General features: G+C 40.5%; 1 protein-coding gene across 4 annotated transcripts in view; it reads right to left on the bottom strand.

Moving 5' to 3' along the window:
• PARD3B (par-3 family cell polarity regulator beta) overlaps window positions 1–17,902 on the bottom strand; it is a 641,105-nt gene that overhangs the window by 276,869 nt on the left and 346,334 nt on the right. For all 4 annotated transcript variants that reach the window (XM_024104030.3, XM_065562102.1, XM_065562103.1 and 1 more), the window contains one exon: window positions 4,190–4,375. In XM_024104030.3, the coding sequence (XP_023959798.2) occupies window positions 4,190–4,375 (186 nt within the window). The remainder of the gene's footprint in view (window positions 1–4,189; window positions 4,376–17,902) is intronic.

Here is a 17,902-nt window from a genome sequence, read left to right as displayed (position 1 = left end):
CATGAGTGTGTGTGTCTGTCTGAGGAAGTCCCTAGGCTTTATAGGAATACCTGGCTTCTTTGTTCCTCCAAAAGTTATGTTCCTTATATCAACAGCTATACGAGTTCTGATACTCTTTACATTATCTTACCACGTTTGCTTTGTCTAACTCATTTATCATTCTGTTCCAAGCAGGTGTGGACAATGAGCAACCTCTTTTTGGATTGCCCCCTTCCATTGCTGCATGTTATTCCTCCTTGTGAAAGGACGTTTTGTATCCAGTCTGGGTTTTAAGGGTTGTACTGGCCCTAATGTAACAACTTGTGAAATGGAACTTTTGTTAACAGGTCATTTGGGTGGCTCATGCCTAGAGCATTGTAAGCAGATTTTGCCCAGTAGTTAATAGTGCATTCATATATAAGTACAGTGAGAGGAAGGATGGTCCAGTGATTAGCCTGGGACTTGGGAGACCAGGATTCAATTCCCTACCCTTTGTGACTTTGGCCAAGTTACTGTGTCTCTCAGTGACCCATCTATAAAATGAGGATAATAGCACTGTAGTCAGGCTGCATTATCATAGATTAAAATCTATTAAAATCTTTAACATACAATTTAGTACCACCTCCATAGATCCATTTCTGATACAGCTATCTATCCCAAAGTACTGTGCTAGCAACTATACAGGTGGGAAAAGAAACAAACAGTGACCCTAGAATGAAAGAAATTATATGTATTCTTTCCCTTATGTTCTTTATAATTTCACTCTCTACAAAGGGAAATGTACTGTTATAAACAACAGCAACGGAAAGAGTTGGGGAGATGATGGGAGGAATTTGGCAGACGTGTTAATTGTTAATATTTTAGTTTAAATCTGTTATAGATGTTTCTAACTATACATGGATTCACAATACTACAATAAACAAAGTTTAAAACCCTCTCACAATTCTAGAACTGGAGAACAGGGAAAAATGCTCATCCCATTGTTGGTAAAAGGGGAGTAGGTCATGTGGGTAAAATTCTGATGCTTGAAACCCCAGCAAAGAAAAACAACAACAGTGAAATAAACTTTGTTTCTTGGTTAATCAATTCTTGCTGTCACAAGAACAACCCCCTTCCTTTTTTGGAAAGGTAAATAAAGGCAACTAAGTATTAAACAATCATATAAAGGCTAAAGCCTTGATTGATGCCATCTGGCATTTAATACCAGCTGTAAATATGTGGTTGTGTAGTTTTAATGTTGTGAATTGTCTTACTCAGCAGGCTAGTATCAGGAGAGGAATTTACACAAACTGAATTAAAGGTGTTTCTACAGAAAATAGAATTGTTCGGATCTGCTGAGATAACACAAAAGAAAATATTACATTATAGATCCAAAACAGCTAAACGTATTACATGACAAGATGATTAAGACTCTTGTTTTTAATTTCACTAAAGCTATCTCTATTCAAATTTTATTTGGTGAATTTGCTGCCAATAAATTTTCTAAACATTAGCAAGTTATTCAAGTGCTTTTTAATCAAAAAAGTGAACAAGAGTCCTTACTTCCATGAGAGAGATGAACAAGTCATAATGTTGTGATTTATCAGTTTGTGTTCAGCTCAGACATCAGTTCTATGCAACTGTTGTTAACCTCAACTAAGGCATGCTTTGTCCATAATACTAACAATATTTTGATTGGCAAGGAATAAGAATATGACAAACTAGGTTTCCACTGACAGTTCAGATTGAATACATTATTCTCTATCTCACAGGCTTGCTGAATTTTTATTCTTGTAAACACTAAATAAGTTTGTAATGTCATTGTCTTTACACTGCTTTATGGGTCCAGCGGTGTCACCCTTGGAACTCTGGAAAGACTAAAAGCAGCCCAGAGAGAATGCTACATGCAATACGCTATTATAGAAATGCCCTAATGCAGCGGTGTCCAAACTTTTCCTGTCATGCCCTCCCCGCCCCCCTACCAGTAATGGAATCCCCTCCATTACGGCACAGTTGGCTCAGCAGAGGAGTTTGGGCTGAAGGTGCAGCTGGGGGCTGAACTCGGGATGGGGGAGGAGCTGGGGCTAGAGGCGGAGATGGCCTGGCAGTGGAGCGGGGGCAGAGTGGAGTTATGGCTGGGGGCAGAGCCCTCCCCCCCATCCCCCGTAGGGGCTGGCTCAGGCCTCGCCACTCGCCCAGGCCTCGCCACTCCTCCACCCCCCCAAAAAAAGTTCCTACGCACCCCCCTAGCGGGGCATGCACCACAATTTGGACACCACTGCCCTAATGGCTCAGTAGTTAAGGCTGTTTTGAGTTCTCCACTTAAAGCAAGGTATGAATCCCTTAATTAAAACAGGAACATTCACAGAAACATTCACACTTTTAAGTGCCACAGTGGTACAATTCAAAAAGGTTTAAAATCGCTTTTTTCAGGTTTCCACCGATTTTTTTTCCCCCCAAGGTCACATAACATCACAATCTCAAGTCACAAATGTACAATTTCACAAGGGTTTCAACTTGCATTAAAGCCCAACCTGGAGTTATTTGTGAGGAAAAATAAAAATATAAAATGTGATTTGGTTTTTCTGTTATAACTTTGTTTTGGTTTGTTTTCTTGCGCCACGGAGGCTGGAAGAGTACTGAATGTTCACAGCCAGCTTCGGTTGCTTCCCAGGTCATGAGGAAGGCCACCTCCCCATCTGACAATCCTATCCAGGTTCTTACACCGCACTGTACTGTGGAGTCTAAACACCTTCCAGAGCACCTTACCAGATCGGCATTCATTCTGACAGACCTTGCTAGGTATGCGAATTCAGGGCTTTCGGTCTCAAACTCTAGCAAGTCTACAAAAAATTAAGGGGAATGGGTGATTTAGAGGATGACAGATAACAAGGAAGCCGCAACTTCAGAGGGTACAGAAGGCACCTATAGGGGTCGGGGACAAACGTGGAATGAGAAGGCAGCATAGGGGGCACAGGGACAGAGAAACACCTTTCTCCCTGTTAGACATTTTAAGCATGCAAAGTTTAGCACTTTCAACTTGGAAAAAGAGCTTGCCTGAACTATCTTCCTTCCTTCACATTCCATGAAGCTATAAATCCCCCCTCAACACACACACCCCATATATAAAAATCTACAAGCAGAAGAGTCCACTGCAGTACCCACCATTGCTATGGTGTGCCTCATGACATCTACCAGAGCTTAGTTTTCCCCCTTCAGTACTTACCCGCCAGGACTACTTAAAACTTTTGTTGTTAAAACAAAACCACCACACACCAAGGAAATTCTCACACCAAAAATGCCATTAACGTACAGTTAAAGTTGCTCGAGTGTATTTCCTATCAGCACAAATTAAAAATCAAGGAAATCACCAGTTTAGGCAACATTAACATCCAAACAAACCTCAATTCACATCTTTTACCCCCACCAAATACAATCACAGACTCCTCAACTCTAAGGGCTTGTCTTCACTACCCGCCCGGATCGGCGGGTAGAAATCGATCTCTTGGGGATCGATTTATCGCGTCTCGTCGGGATGCGATAATCGATCCCTGAATCGAACCAGCCCAGGTAGGAGTAAGCGCCGTCGACGGGGGAGCCGCAGCGGTCGATTTGCCGTCATCCTCACAGTGGGGTAAATCGGATCAGATACGTCGAATTCAGCTACGCTATTCCTGTAGCTGAATTTGCGTATCTAAAATCGATCCCCCCCGTAGTGTAGATGTAGCCTGAGACAAAGGGTGGACTTTTCAAAAATGCCTATGTGATGAAGGAGGCCTAAGTCCTCTTCACGTAGGCACTTTTGGAAATTCTATCCAAATCCCATTTCACTCCAAAATACACTAACCACAAAGCTCACAGTCAATTCCGCAAAAGTTCACTCAAATGCACAGCCTTAATTCTGACATCACTGTAAAAAAAAGGAGAAAAATATACATTTTTTTTCAATACAAGTATGCATCTTTGTAAGATCTTTTTATAGAGTAAAGAAACACTTGAGCAATCTTAACTATGAGGTAAATATTGGTGTGTGAGCTAAATATATATATATTTATATATGTTAATGTACATGGGATATTATGTGATGTGTTGGAATTAACACTATTTAGACGAGCATTCCAGTAATTTTCTGGAAGTTAGAAGACAAGAACTCTCTCAATAAAAACTCCTAGAAGAGCATGTGAACATCTGAATGCTACCAGAGACAAGAGCTAATAGAATTCTTCCATACCTTAAAAGCTGCACCTCCATGGATAATGGATTTGATGAAAATCCCAAGGTCAGCCCCAGTCTCCCGAGATTTGTTGCCTTTCAAGCTGACACCAAGTCCAGCAGAACCTGAATCATTCAGGGGTATCTCAAAGGTCAGCTGTTCTGTGGTCTCCAGTGAAAGAATACTGCAGTTGGGCTCTCCTTTCTGTTGGAGAAATTGAAAGATGAAACCAGTGGAAGAAAAAAAAAAAAAAGAGAGAATATTAACACAGTGCATTCTAGGTTTCCCAGATCTAAACCTTTGGACAGGTTCATGTAACTAAAAATAGTTTTACGCCATAGTTCCTTTATCTAGTCAATAGCTTTTGGGCTATTGCCTATGATTTGGTCACATGATTTTGTGACCTAATATATATGATTAAAAATATTTATAAATATGATTACATGGAATATGGAAACACTTCAGTTCAAGGTACTACAAGTTTGATGCTGCAAGACATTTAAGGCGAAGGACTCTGCATTTCAAACATATACAAACAGCTACATTAAAAATGTACTCATATAATTCCCACTGCCCTTACATGTAGCGCTCACTGATTTTAATAGGAGTTGTGTGGTTAGATTTCATACCGCTCTAAGTAAAATCCTTAAAAAATTATTGCACCCTTAGTGGATGAATTGGTGCATGCTTTGGATATCTTTTAAAGTTTGGAGCAGCAGGGTAAGAAACAAAATTAATAGAAAAATGGTATATGCAGAAAAATACCATTTTAAAAAGCAGAACATGAAGTTAGCATTTCTCAAAAGTGCTGGACTGAAGTCCTCTGTTAATCCACACAGGAAGTGGGCACCATACTGGAAGTGGGAGTGGAAACTTCTCAACACTGTCCTGCCAATGTTCCTCAAACCTAACTTGGAGGTATAGTAGAACCTCAGAGTTACAAACACCAGAATTAGGAACTGACCAATCAGCCATTTGGAACCGGAAGTACACAATCGGGCAGCAGCAGAGACCAAAAAAAGCAAATACAGCACAGTACTGTGTTAAACACACACTAGTAAAAAAAAATAAAGGGAAAGTTTAAAAAAAATATTTGGCAAGATAAGGAAACCGTTTCTATGCTTGTTTCATTTAAATTAAGATAGCCTACAAGCTGCATTTTTCTTCTGCACAGTAAAGTTTCAAAGTTGTATTAAGTCAATGTTCAATTGTAAACTTTTGAATGAATAACCATAACGTTTTGTTCAGAGTTACGAACCATTCCCGACGTGTTTGTAACTCAGAGGTTCTACTGTACCACGTCAATGGGTACAAGGAAGTTCACGCCCCACCCCCTTGCCATCTCTGCTGAGATTGTCCACACAGTATCAATGTGTGGCAGTTGTGGGGCTGGTTTCTGGATAATCATAATGGTTCCTTTATGACCTTAAAGTTTATTATTTGGTCCAACTGGCAGTGGACTGAGGCCACTATACAATACATTTAACACCCTACATGGGCAGCAAGAGGTGTGATCAAAAAAGATAAGGGTAAAAACTAAATGTAAGTGAATGTCAACCATTGAAATAGTATCAACTGAATACATGACTCACTTACATGTATCTAAGGTACCACTATTGCTGATGGAGAGAAACTACTGTCTGAGGGAGGGGTCATACTATTCAGTGAGCTAGAACTATAAACCTTGATTCTAATATGTACCATATACAAATATTTATTAAAAATTAATTGCATGAAAGTCAATTCATTTAATTTAATTGGAAAATACAAAAATGGCACGGTGTTGACACTGATAATTACTGTCTTGATGACATTAGCTTATCTCCAGTACTCTTGCTCCACTTCTGTGCTCTTGCCTTTGTTCACCTGAAGTACACAACTTTCTGTGGCATTTTTTTCTTACATAAGTAATTAACAAAATTATAACATATGGAGGCAACAGTCCTGTAAAAGTTCCCAAAGCCAATGAATAAAAATAAATAAGGGAAACTGGGCTAGAGCGATTAGAGAATATGGTTGGATGTCTGGATTTGTATTGGTTTCAGAATAGCAGCCGTGTTAGTCTGTATCCGCAAAAAGAACAGGAGTACTTGTGGCACCTTAGAGACTAACACATTTATTAGAGCATAAGCTTTCGTGGACTACAGCCCATTTCTTCGGGTAGTCCACGAAAGCTTATGCTCTAATAAATGTGTTAGTCTCTAAGGTGCCACAAGTACTCCTGTTCTTTTTGTGGATTTGTATTGTCGCCTGTGACAATGACTCATCATATGAGTTCTGTCAAGTCACTTAATCACATGGCCCATGAGCAGCGCCTCAGCCTCACCTCTAGCTGAAGTTAATTAGACTGGATCTTACTGATTAATGATTTGTAGTTATGAAATATGTTACCACAATGGGGCTGCTAGGAATCTAATGCTAAGATACGTATCCCACAACGTGGCTCAAAAGAGGGAATCCTTGATTTAAGATGTATTTTGTCCAGCCACAAGAAATCTTAGATGTGGAGCGAACTGAAGCCCAAATCTGACAATCCCAGGATCAGTGTGAGGGAAGATGAGTTTTAGCATAAACACTCAGATATTATGGAGATGAGGCTCTAAATAAATACTGAGAGAGAGAGAGCGCACATTTGAAATGCGGGAGGAGGGTGGGGAGGGAGGGAGGCGTGGCACTAAATTTTGGACCCAAAGTAAAATACCAACAACAAAAAAATTCTGGCTTCTCACTGAAATATATACCACAACCACACCAAACATCTCAAGTATCTCCTAATGCAATGATAGCACCCCAAATGCCTTATATAAACTGGATCACCTACATTTCTGCCTGCTACTTGCTTGCTGCACCAAATATGAGCTTTATTTTCAACTAACAGCATAGGAAATGGACAGGTAACATCCATGATAACTCATATAATCATATCATTTCACATCATGAATATTGGGTGCACTTGCTGACATCATTCACTTATATAGTCTCTGGGATTTTCTGTCAGTATCCTTTTGGATCACAAAATAAACAGCTGCTGAAACAACACAAAACATAAAACAACTCCCTATCTTCATACCAGGCCAGTACAACTGAAACCTTTGTGCCCCCTCAGCACAGTGCAAGGAAGTCTGGCTGTAAGACAGATCTTTATAGTGAAGAAGTTGGAAAATTGCTCATGTCCTTAAATGATGACAGGAGAGACAGCATAGATAAAACAGACTGTTCACTCCTGAACAGCTCTGTCAAGTTGTGTGTGTGTGTGTGTGTGTGTGTGTGTGTGTGTGTGTGTGTGTGTGTGTGTGTGTGTGTGTGTGTGTGTGTGTGTGTGTGTGTCTTTTCTTCTTTTTTGCCATGTCCCTACAAAGGACAGAATATTTTATAAAAGAAGCTGCAAAATGCTGCTAATTCTAGTGGACAACATTACAATAACTAGGCAATTACTTTATATTTGTATGCTATAAATAATAACTACAAACATGTGCTTTATAACATTGTTTCTAAATATAAGTGAGTTCAGTTTTAAACTAGATTCCTATATAAGTAGACTGCTAAAACATGTGAAAAGCTAACCAAACTCTTCAAGTTTTGGACAACATTTTTACATTTATTTAATAAAGGTATTCTGTGCATTAGTGCTTTTCACTAATCCATTGGGTTATCATCTGAGTGCCTAGACATGCTATTTGTATCAAATGAGATTTTAAAATGTGTTCAGTGAGACAAATACTATTTTTTTTTTCAGTATTAGGTTTCTTTCAGCTCTCCTTCAATACCCAGTTTGGAATCCTTATAGTTTCACAACCCTTTCACTGCAGCGCTCTAAGTATTGTGTAATTTTATTATAAGAAAACCTCAGTAAATTAAAGTTCAATTTAAAACAACAGCTGCTTGTACCTATTACTCAAGGAACTCTCCAGACAATCCCCCTAATACCTTTCACAACTGCTCCTTATGCAGTAGCGCTAAATTGGTTTAAAAACTGCCCCTTCTTGGGTGCATATTTACATTCAGCTTTACCCTAAGATCCAGCTAATGAATGCTGACAATCGCTGGCCCTTTTGGCTGATAGCAAAAAGGAAGTGGTAAACATGGTATCAGAGTGGACATCTGTGTTTGAAAGTAAATGCAAAGCAAACTGAAGTTATGCAAGCAACGAAGGTGGAGAAAGAACTGTTGATAGGAGTTTCAGGAGAGAAGCTGAATCAGAAGAAATAATTTTGTATTGGGAAATACACTTACTGCCAACGGAGAGAATTCTGGAGAACTGAAAAGAACCACCCAGTATGCATGGGCAGCTGTGAAAAAGGTGGCAGGAGCACTGTGGGACCAGCAATCAAGGAACAAACTGAAAGGAAAAGTGTACAAGGCATGTGTTTGTCCCTGCCTGCCTACGGTTTGGAAAGGGTGGATCTGATGGAAAGGGAAGAAAAAAATATATAGGTAGTAAACAACAATATACTGAGGAGAAAGGAAAACAAGCAGAGCTTAGAGGGCACATGGAAGAAATCAGGGGAAAGATGAACTTGGAACTCTTTGGGTATGTCTACACTGCAATTAAAAACCCACAGCTGGCCCATGTCAGCTGACTTGGGCAATGGGGCTGTTTAACTGCGGTGTAGATGTTTGGGCTTGGGCTGGAGAGTGAGCTCTGGGACCTCACGAGAAGAGAGGGACCGGTGCCCAAGTCCAAATGTTTACACCACAATCAAACATTTCCTTAGCCCGAGCCCCACGAGTCTGAGTCAGCTGACACAGGCCAGCCAGAGGGGTCTAACTGCAGTGTAGACATACCCTTAGTTATAGAAAGCCTGGGAAGCACATGTTTGAGGTGGGCGGCACATGTGATAATGATCAGCAAAGAAAGTGTGGGCGGAAGAGGACAGCAAAAAAGGATAAGGAAGACCAAGGATACAGTGGAAAGACTGTGTTAAGAGAAGTTTGAAGAGAAAAGGAACGGAACTCCAAGACATATGAACCCATGCTATGGACTGGAAGGATGGCGAAGAATTGTGGGCACCTCTGATCCAGTGTAAATGGGAAAAGGAGTCAAAAAATGAAGTGAAGTTTATCCTAAGATCCAGCTAACTGTGACTTAAAATCAAACTAAGCCTGGTTTGTTTTAACTGTAATGTCACACACTAGCTAGCCATGAAATGAAACTGGATGAAATCCCACTGACTACAACTCTTTAGAGGATAGGTGAGAGGAAAGCTGCATCATACGTAAAAGCCAATTCCACAGCTCAGTGTGAAACTACAGTAGCCCTGTCCTTATCTCTTCACTTAAGACATACCATTCCTTACCTATTACGTGGAATCTAACCGCAAATGCTTGGATGCTCAGCATAGCAAGTAGCAATTACTTCATCACAGACAACTACAGCAATGAAAAACCTACTGAAAATTTCTGTTGGCAGAGGAAGAAATACAAATATATTTCCTAAAAGTTTGGTTTCCTTCAATACACCAGTAACTTTAAATTCTCATCCTCGTAACTCCTTCTGTTCTTTATAATAGATGTCCCTTCACCGGTGACCGTAAACAGCTGCAACTTCCTAAAAGTAAGGGAATCTGTCCAATTAACTGCCTTTTTTGAGCAACCAGTCTCATGAATATTCATTTGTTAGTAACAATTTTCCCCAATCCTAAATTTCCCTTATATTGCCAGAACACTATCCCAATGCATCAATATTTTACAGCAGAGCAGCAATCTTTGACTGAAAGACTTATGGTCTGGTAAAGCAACCTCCACTCTGATGCACTAAGTCTTCAATTCTATTAGAAATACCTTTGCTCTCAGTTCGTTACTTCAAAACTGATATCATCCTATAATCCTAGTTCACTTGAGGATGGTGTGAATGCAATGAGCTGCAACACTAATTAGTTTCTGTTCCAGAAAGAACACAGTGACTGTCCAAAGTGACACAAACTTGGGTTTCTGCTGGATCACCTCAGGGTTTCTCTTTCAACACAACCAATATTTTAGAATTACTCCAGGCAGTAATTAAGGTGAATTTTTCTCCACAGTATATAGACTATACACCCACATCTCTTAAAGTGTAGTGTACTGTTGAAGTTGCATTCCACTACAGAGTCAGGTAAGCAATTCAGGGGTACGGTGGGTCACAGTTCTGTGTTTAACAGCACCTCTGCTCCCTCCACAGTATCCTCAAGGGTGCCCTTTAGGTATTAGGCCTCACCTCTCTATGGGAAAGGACTTGCGTCTCTCCCTCCAGACCTGGGATTTAGGTGCAGTCCCCTGCAATTCACTGTGACTATCCCAGCAGGTTTGATGTCAGTCCAGCATCTGCAGATTGCTCTCTTGGGAACAATGCCAGGGTTACCAGTGGCCAACCAGCTTTCACAAAGTACAGTCTATTTATTTTAGGACAAAAGTATTACAAAGAAAAAACAGTCTATATGCATGCTAAGCTTAGCAAGCGTCACTCGTCTTCCACATGGAGACACTATTAGGTTTCCAGTCCCTGAAACCCTTCCAGCAGGGTTTTTCCTTCTTCGATAAAATCTTATGTTGTTTTTGGATCAAACTGAGAAACCTTCTCAGCCAGTTCAGTCTGGCCCTTTATACCACAAGCTCATTGTCTGTGGGCCTCTTGAACTAGGGTTACAATATCTCATAAATAAAAAAAGAGGACCCTCCACGGGCCCTGGCCCCGCCCATTTCCCCACCCCTAGCCCCGCCCCAACTCCGCCCCTTCCCCACCCTAACTCCACCCCCTCCTCCCTCCCACTCCCAGCCAAGGGGAAAGGGCTGCCCTAGTGCTACCTGCTTCAGGGTTTGCCGGGCAGCCCCCAGACCCTGCGCCCCCAGCCGGCGCTTCCCCAGCACAGCTGGAGCTCGGGAGGGGAAGCGCCCAGCCGGGGGCGCAGGGTCTGGAGGCTGCCCGGCAAACTGTGAAGCCGGTAGTGCTTGGGCTTTGGGCAGCCCCTATGCCTCCGGATTATTAATAATAACATAGATTATTATGACAGCTGGTATTACTTGGCAACTACAAGATTTGAAATGAGTGAAAACAGTAATTTTCCAAAAATTAAACACTTGCTGTAATCAAATCTCTCTTAAATCTTATGGCAGACCTCTGAAAATTCAATGTATATTGGATATAGGCAATCTGCAGCAATTTTATAATTTGTTTGATATGACTGAACAATAGAATCAATTGTTTCAAAATGCAAATCACTTCACTGTTATATCAGTAAAACCAAGGCTCTTGTTTGAGAAGTTTTGCTCCCAAACCTGGGATTGATGACTGGAGTTTGATAACATAACAAAACAAAAACACCCCAAAGCCCTCTCTCCTACAAACTCTTACTCATTAGTCAAATTAGTCAGAAAATGGCCAACAAAGTTCATAAAGGACTACACTTCAAAAAAAGGTGAGAGGACTGTGTAAACCTGTTAGACATATTAGCAGAAAAACTTACAACTATAGCAAACCAATGGTCAATGCAATAGATAGAAAATCTTGAATTGAGAGTTTCAGGAGACTTAGTTAGCTAGCAGTGTATGCAAGTAAGTGTCACCACTGGTTTTTACTTAGCTTTAACAAGTGCATCTGTGTTACAGATCTCTGACTTGTTAATTAAAAAACTATATGTAATGCTTCAAACAGTGTAATATCTACTTATATACTCCTAATATCTTTCCACACCTACAGGGCACAGTCAAAATGCATCTTCAATCTTCCCCACTGTCTACAGTAGAAACTGTCTTCTACCTACAAAAGAAACAGAACTGGAAGGTTTTAAAAATAAGTACTTTTCATTGTGTTATTTCTTCTCAATACGGTCCATGGTATCTACTAAATATTATGCTCAATCCTCCATCTCCTGAGACACCACTTTCAATTAAACCTCTTATTTAATCTCAGAACGCCTGTTCTCATTGACCACTGCACTTTTTATCTGTGGATTTATGATAATCTAATGCACATCTCCCTGACTGGAAGGGCTGCCTTATTTATCCCCATTGTTCTTTTGCCAAAAGAGAAGCTTACAAAAAACAGTTCTCACTGAAGCCAGGAAGGAAATAGCATTTGTTTAACACAACAAGAGGCCTTTCACTACCTGACTGATGCCCTTGACCAACACACTATCATGGCCTCTCAATGTGCTGGCTGCCCCTTGCCTAGCTGCTCAGTTCTGATAAGAGATGCCAACTCCCTTGAGTGCCATTCAGAGCTCAGAGTGAGAGGCAATGTACCCAGGAGGATTATTTTCAAAGGCTTATGAAGGAAATAAGACATTTACATGCTTTCACTACTATTTTCTGCAAGAAACCCTACAGGTTAAAGAGCAGTCTCTGAACATTGACTATGATTTGACAGAAAGGTCTGAAAAAACATGCCGAATTGTTTACACCATTCGTTACCTTCTTTCCAATAAGAACGTAGACACAGTTTAAAAACACATACACACACTTTGGTGGCCAATTCTTTAGTGAGTTACCATATTATATGTTGTGGTAGATATACTGTGACGCTTCTGAAAACAATGCTCCAAGGTAATGGTCTGATGTAATGTCACAATGAGGTAAATAACTGACGTCACTGTTGCATATATCCCTTACCACACTTTTACAAAAGCTTTTTATCTGCATTTATCTATCTACTATATTGTGATAAAAATAGTCACTAATGGTAACTCCTGTTAAAAGGACAGAGGTGAATGTTCTATTGTGCTTGGGTATTTTGCACATTAATGTAGTGCACTGCAAGTTCATGTCACATTGGATAGAAAGGCTTTAGTTTGAAATACCTAGACGCCTTGGAACCACAGCTTTGAATACTGACAGAATCAGATTCAGCACTTCAATCCTCCAAGGATGATAAATTGCATTTCACATTTTACCATGTGAGACTCCGTCAGAGACTTCAAAAACAAGATCCTCCAACTTCCTTTGTATAATTATTCAAAATCTCATGGTGATTTTTATGAGAGAAAATGGTCTCCCTTTGTGAAAGGGTTTTGTCATAAGTAATAGCTCAGTGCCTTACTGCACTCTTAACACCTAACTATCCAGCCTCGCTTCCTTTTGTAAGTTATGAGACTCTGGGAAGTAGACTGGGAGGCACATTAACTAGTTAAGACCAAAGACACATTTCAGCAAGACATTTAATCATGCAAGTAATCCCACTAACATCTAACATACTTGAAGGCAGGCATATGGTTGAAGACCTTGCTGAATCAGGACCTAAATTTGCACACTACCTTAAAGAAGAGTTTAGCACAGCACTGAGATATTACACAGACTCTATGGAATACTGTTAGTAGATGGTCAGCCACATACAAATCTTATTAATTTTTCTAACTGACTTAATAACTACAGTTTTAAAGTAGGGATGGTAAAGAGAATACCCTTTGGATAGTTTTGTCTACCCACTTCAAATCCCAGAGAGGTTCACAATAAGAAGTCATATCCTAGAACAGTGGTTTTCAAACTGCAGGTTGCGACCCAGGACTAGGTCTAGGCACTAAGTCACAGCGGCTCTGGTCAGCACCAACGACTGCGCCGTTAAAAGTCCCATCGTTGGTGCTGCCTGGCTAAGGCAGGCTAGTCCCTACCTGTTCTGACACCGCGTTGCACCCCGGAAGCAGCCAGCAGCAGGTCCAGCTCCTAGGCAGGGGTCCACGGGGCTGCGCGTGCTGCCCCCACCCCGAACTCGGCTCTGCACTCCATTGACCAGAACCGACCAATGGGAGCTGGGGCGGGGGGCCTGCGGGCAAGAGCCACGCAGAGCCACTTGTGCACTTCCGCCTAAGAGCCGGACCTGCTGACCTGCTGCTGGCTGCTTCCATGGCGCAGCGCAGTCCGCGGTGCCAGGACAGGCAGGAAGCCTGCCTTAGCAGCCCTGCTGCGCCGCTGACCCGGAGCTGCCTGAGGTAAGCTCACGCCCCAACCCCATGCCCCAGCCCTGAGCCCCCCCCCAAACCCAGAGCCCCGCCCTGCACCCCAAACCCCTCATCCCATGCCCCACCCCTGAGCCTTCACCCCCAGCCCAGAGCCCTGACCCCCTTCCCCAACCCGGAGGCACCTCCCATACACTGAACCCCTCATTCTCGGCACCACCCCACAGCCCTCACCCCTGCACCCCAACCTTCTGCCCCAGCCCTCAGCCACTCCCACACCCCAAACCTCTCATCCCCAGCTCCGTTGGGTTGCAGGCATCAACAATTTTCATCAACTGGGTCACCAGAAAAAAAGTTTGAAAACCACTGTCCTGGAAGAACTTTTTCATAGATACATTCATAGATCTTGGGGCCAGAAGGGACCATGATCATCATTGCTGATGGGTAGATAAATCAGATCTGATGATGCTTTCAGATGGTAACCCACTCTAGCTGCCAAGTGGATTTAAGTAATGGCCAAAGCAAATCTTGATTTTACAGCAAATAAATATTGTAGCCCAGATAGCTGGGAGTTGAGGCATACAAAGCCTAAGTTTCTGTTGAGAGCCATATGTTATAGTGTCTCCACTCCTATTCATAAGTCTTTTTGGTTTCTAATTTCATGGATTCAAGTGTGATGCCAACTAAGACTTCTGAGCTCTCTGGTGTATATGATGCCAAATACACTGATCTTATCTGCAGATCTTCAAGGCGTTTTTCATAAGTCTTTGGAAACAGACAGACGATCCTGATTCAAAATCCAAGACAGCCACCCTTAAACACCTTCAAAGGATTTGGGTCCAAAGCAACGCCAGTTCCAAATGAAGTCAGCTCCCCTGCAGCTCTCAACACAGATATTGCTGACCCTCCTTGAGAAAGGTTGGGAACCAACTAAAATTCTTTGTTTTAATGGGAGCTAGACTGATGCACAACAGCACTGCCAAAATGGTGCAAAAATAACACCCACTCAATAAAAAAAAATCTTAACAAAAAGCTAAACTCAAACAAATTATTCTAAGCAGCAGAAATAAACAGGTAGATGATATCAAGACCAGCTCGCCATACTTCATGCTATGATCCCCTGCATAAAAAACGTGATAGTTATTTTAGATAATGAACAAGATAACTAAATAACACTACCTCAGTACAATATTTCTAGTACTCTAGCTGTTATCTACAGTAAGTATAGCTAATCCTGCAAATACTGAGGTAACTGTATACATTTAGTTCATGTAAACTGCAGAGTTTAAAGGCTGACTACTATACCCTTGTGCAAAATGTTCTGATGTACAAAGATGCATGTGCATGGTCCCCTCTGTCAATACTTTTTAGATTGTTCCAGATTAGTGGTGCCCACAACCCCACAACCAAGACTCTCTGCACAAGAAATTCTTGAGGGAGATGTGATTTTGATATGTATATACTCTATACCTTGGAATGAAAGGTTCTATATACATTTAAGATTTTCTCCCCTGTATCTATATAAGGTACAAAAATATTCATATAGAAATTGTATTATATAGTCTTTAAAAGCATTAACATGTGATGTGTATCATGGGCCAGATTTTCAAAAACTAGACTTCATTTTTGAGAGAGAACAGTTAATTGCTGAGGTGACTGAATTTATTTGAACCATAATTTAGGATACTTGTATATGAGAGGAGTTCCAAATCAGGGATTTTAAACATATAAGTTATTGAAATTGGGAGTACAAACAATAGGAGGTACAATAATGGTTAAGGCTGCACTGAAATTTGGTGCAGTCTTTCCTGCAGATTAACAGGTAAGAAACAATAAAGAAATCAAGCTTTGAATACTTAAAATAAAAAGGACAACATTTCAGACAAGCAAGAAATCTTCCTTTAGGTGAAGAATTCCAGGTAGTGCAAAGAATTAATTAGAAAAAAGCTAAAACGTAAAAGTTAATCACAACTGAGTGAGTGGAAGAAAAAGCATAACTGAACTTGCCACTAACCGTGCTTCCTTCCATACTGTGTAATAAATATGTAAAAAGAGAGAATTCTAGATTTAAAGATCAACAGTTACATTATACAGGTTCTTCTCCTATAGCATTTGTTATAAAAACACCAGTGTGAGGGTTTTTTGTTTGTTTGTTGTTTTGCTTTGTTTACTTCCTCCCTCGGGGGAAAAATGTGTGCGGTAACAAGACAAATAATGATCACAACTAGACTTGATTATTTAAAACCATCTTTAAAACAAAGCTTACAGTAATGTGCATGCCAAGGCTTAAAATACATAAAAATACATATTAACCTTTTCAATGCTTTATTATTTGTGACAAGTTTGGTGGAAGGGCACTTCTCTGCCTCTGTGCATACACATCCTGTAGCTTGAACACTCATTAAAAATAATAAGAACATTTTTAAAAGCCACTGCCCCGAGAATGAACAGTGCCATGCCATAGAAGGGTTAAGTTTTAGCTGATTCTAATTTAAGTGGCTTTGTATTTTACCAACTTGGAGAAAAAGAAAAATGATCTTTAAATCATTTAAAAAAAGAGAGTGCCACCTTAAGATCACACATTTTTTCCTGGGGAAAATGAGAGAAGAGAGAGAGACAGATAAATACATGATCAAAACTCTGTGTATATTTTCAGAATAGGATGGAACAGTAGCCTCAGTTTGATGTATGTTTTATTTATTTTGTAATAGCTGGATAATCCAACCCTGATCAGTGAGTCATTTTTTCTCTAATCTTTAAACACTTTAGAAAACGTACACAATACTGCATAACAAATACAAAATGCACCTATAGTATGCACTAGTCACAGGCTAGTCTGTAGTCGGGGATAATTAAGCAATTCAAGCTCATCCTGAGTTTGTAACCACCTCCTTACTCAGCTATTACATGGTTAACAAGCAGCAGGAATTCCTAGTGCCTTTTGGCTAACTGGACAGTATGTGGTTGGTCCAAATTCCACGTTGCTCATCTGCTTCAATAAGAAAATCTCATAAGAGCCCCTTATTCTCTTTTTGAGTAATGACAATAACTCAAAGAGCATGCTTTAGGTTTTATTTAATGTTTATAATGTATGAACAATGTAGTCATACAGCTCTCAGATGTTAACTTTGACAGGGTTAGTATAACTAAATCCCAATCCTCTGCAATCCAATAATATCTTCTTTTTACAACATCCACTCACCTACACCAGCAGCAAGAGACACTCAGGATAAAGGTTTACTGCTCTCAATATCTAATTTTTATATTTGATAGCAAATTATCAGCATAAGATCAGAATGGCAATACCCTCAAATAGTGCTCCTGTGCAATCTAATACAGTTGAAATGTTACTGAGGGCAAGCCTTCATAAAAAGGGGTTTTGTTTTACCCTCCCTATTACTTTACCTTATAACATACTGTTAGGGGGCAGGTACCAGAATGTCACCCTGTGTTATTTTACTCATTTCTGTTGGGACAGGTGCTTGAAGCAGCCAATATGTTTATTTAAATAATGGAATGATAAACAAAATAAAGGTGTTTTGCACCATGCCTTGGAGACTGTGAAAGACAGAGTCTGCCATGAGGACACGGAGTATTTGAATTGGACCTTTCAACAGCAAAGTTGCCAAACCATTCAGATCTTTTGAGATTACCAACAACAACCTGAAGTGAACTCATATATTCAGAGCACTGCTCAAATGAGGAACAGGTTTGCTGTAGCAGCATTTACCCTATTGTTAAAACCACCACCACCACAACAAACTTTTGGGTCATATTCTACATGCAGTACACAGGGTCTCAACCTGTAGCTAAAATCATCCTTAACAAATATTGGATTAACCATCTACTTTCCTCCTACAAACAAACA

This window comes from Chrysemys picta, chromosome 11 (assembly GCF_011386835.1).
Source record: "Chrysemys picta bellii isolate R12L10 chromosome 11, ASM1138683v2, whole genome shotgun sequence".
Classification (NCBI taxonomy): Eukaryota; Metazoa; Chordata; order Testudines; family Emydidae; genus Chrysemys; species Chrysemys picta.
Note: the sequence above shows the minus strand (reverse complement) of the source record. Positions and strands in the feature narration are given on the sequence as shown.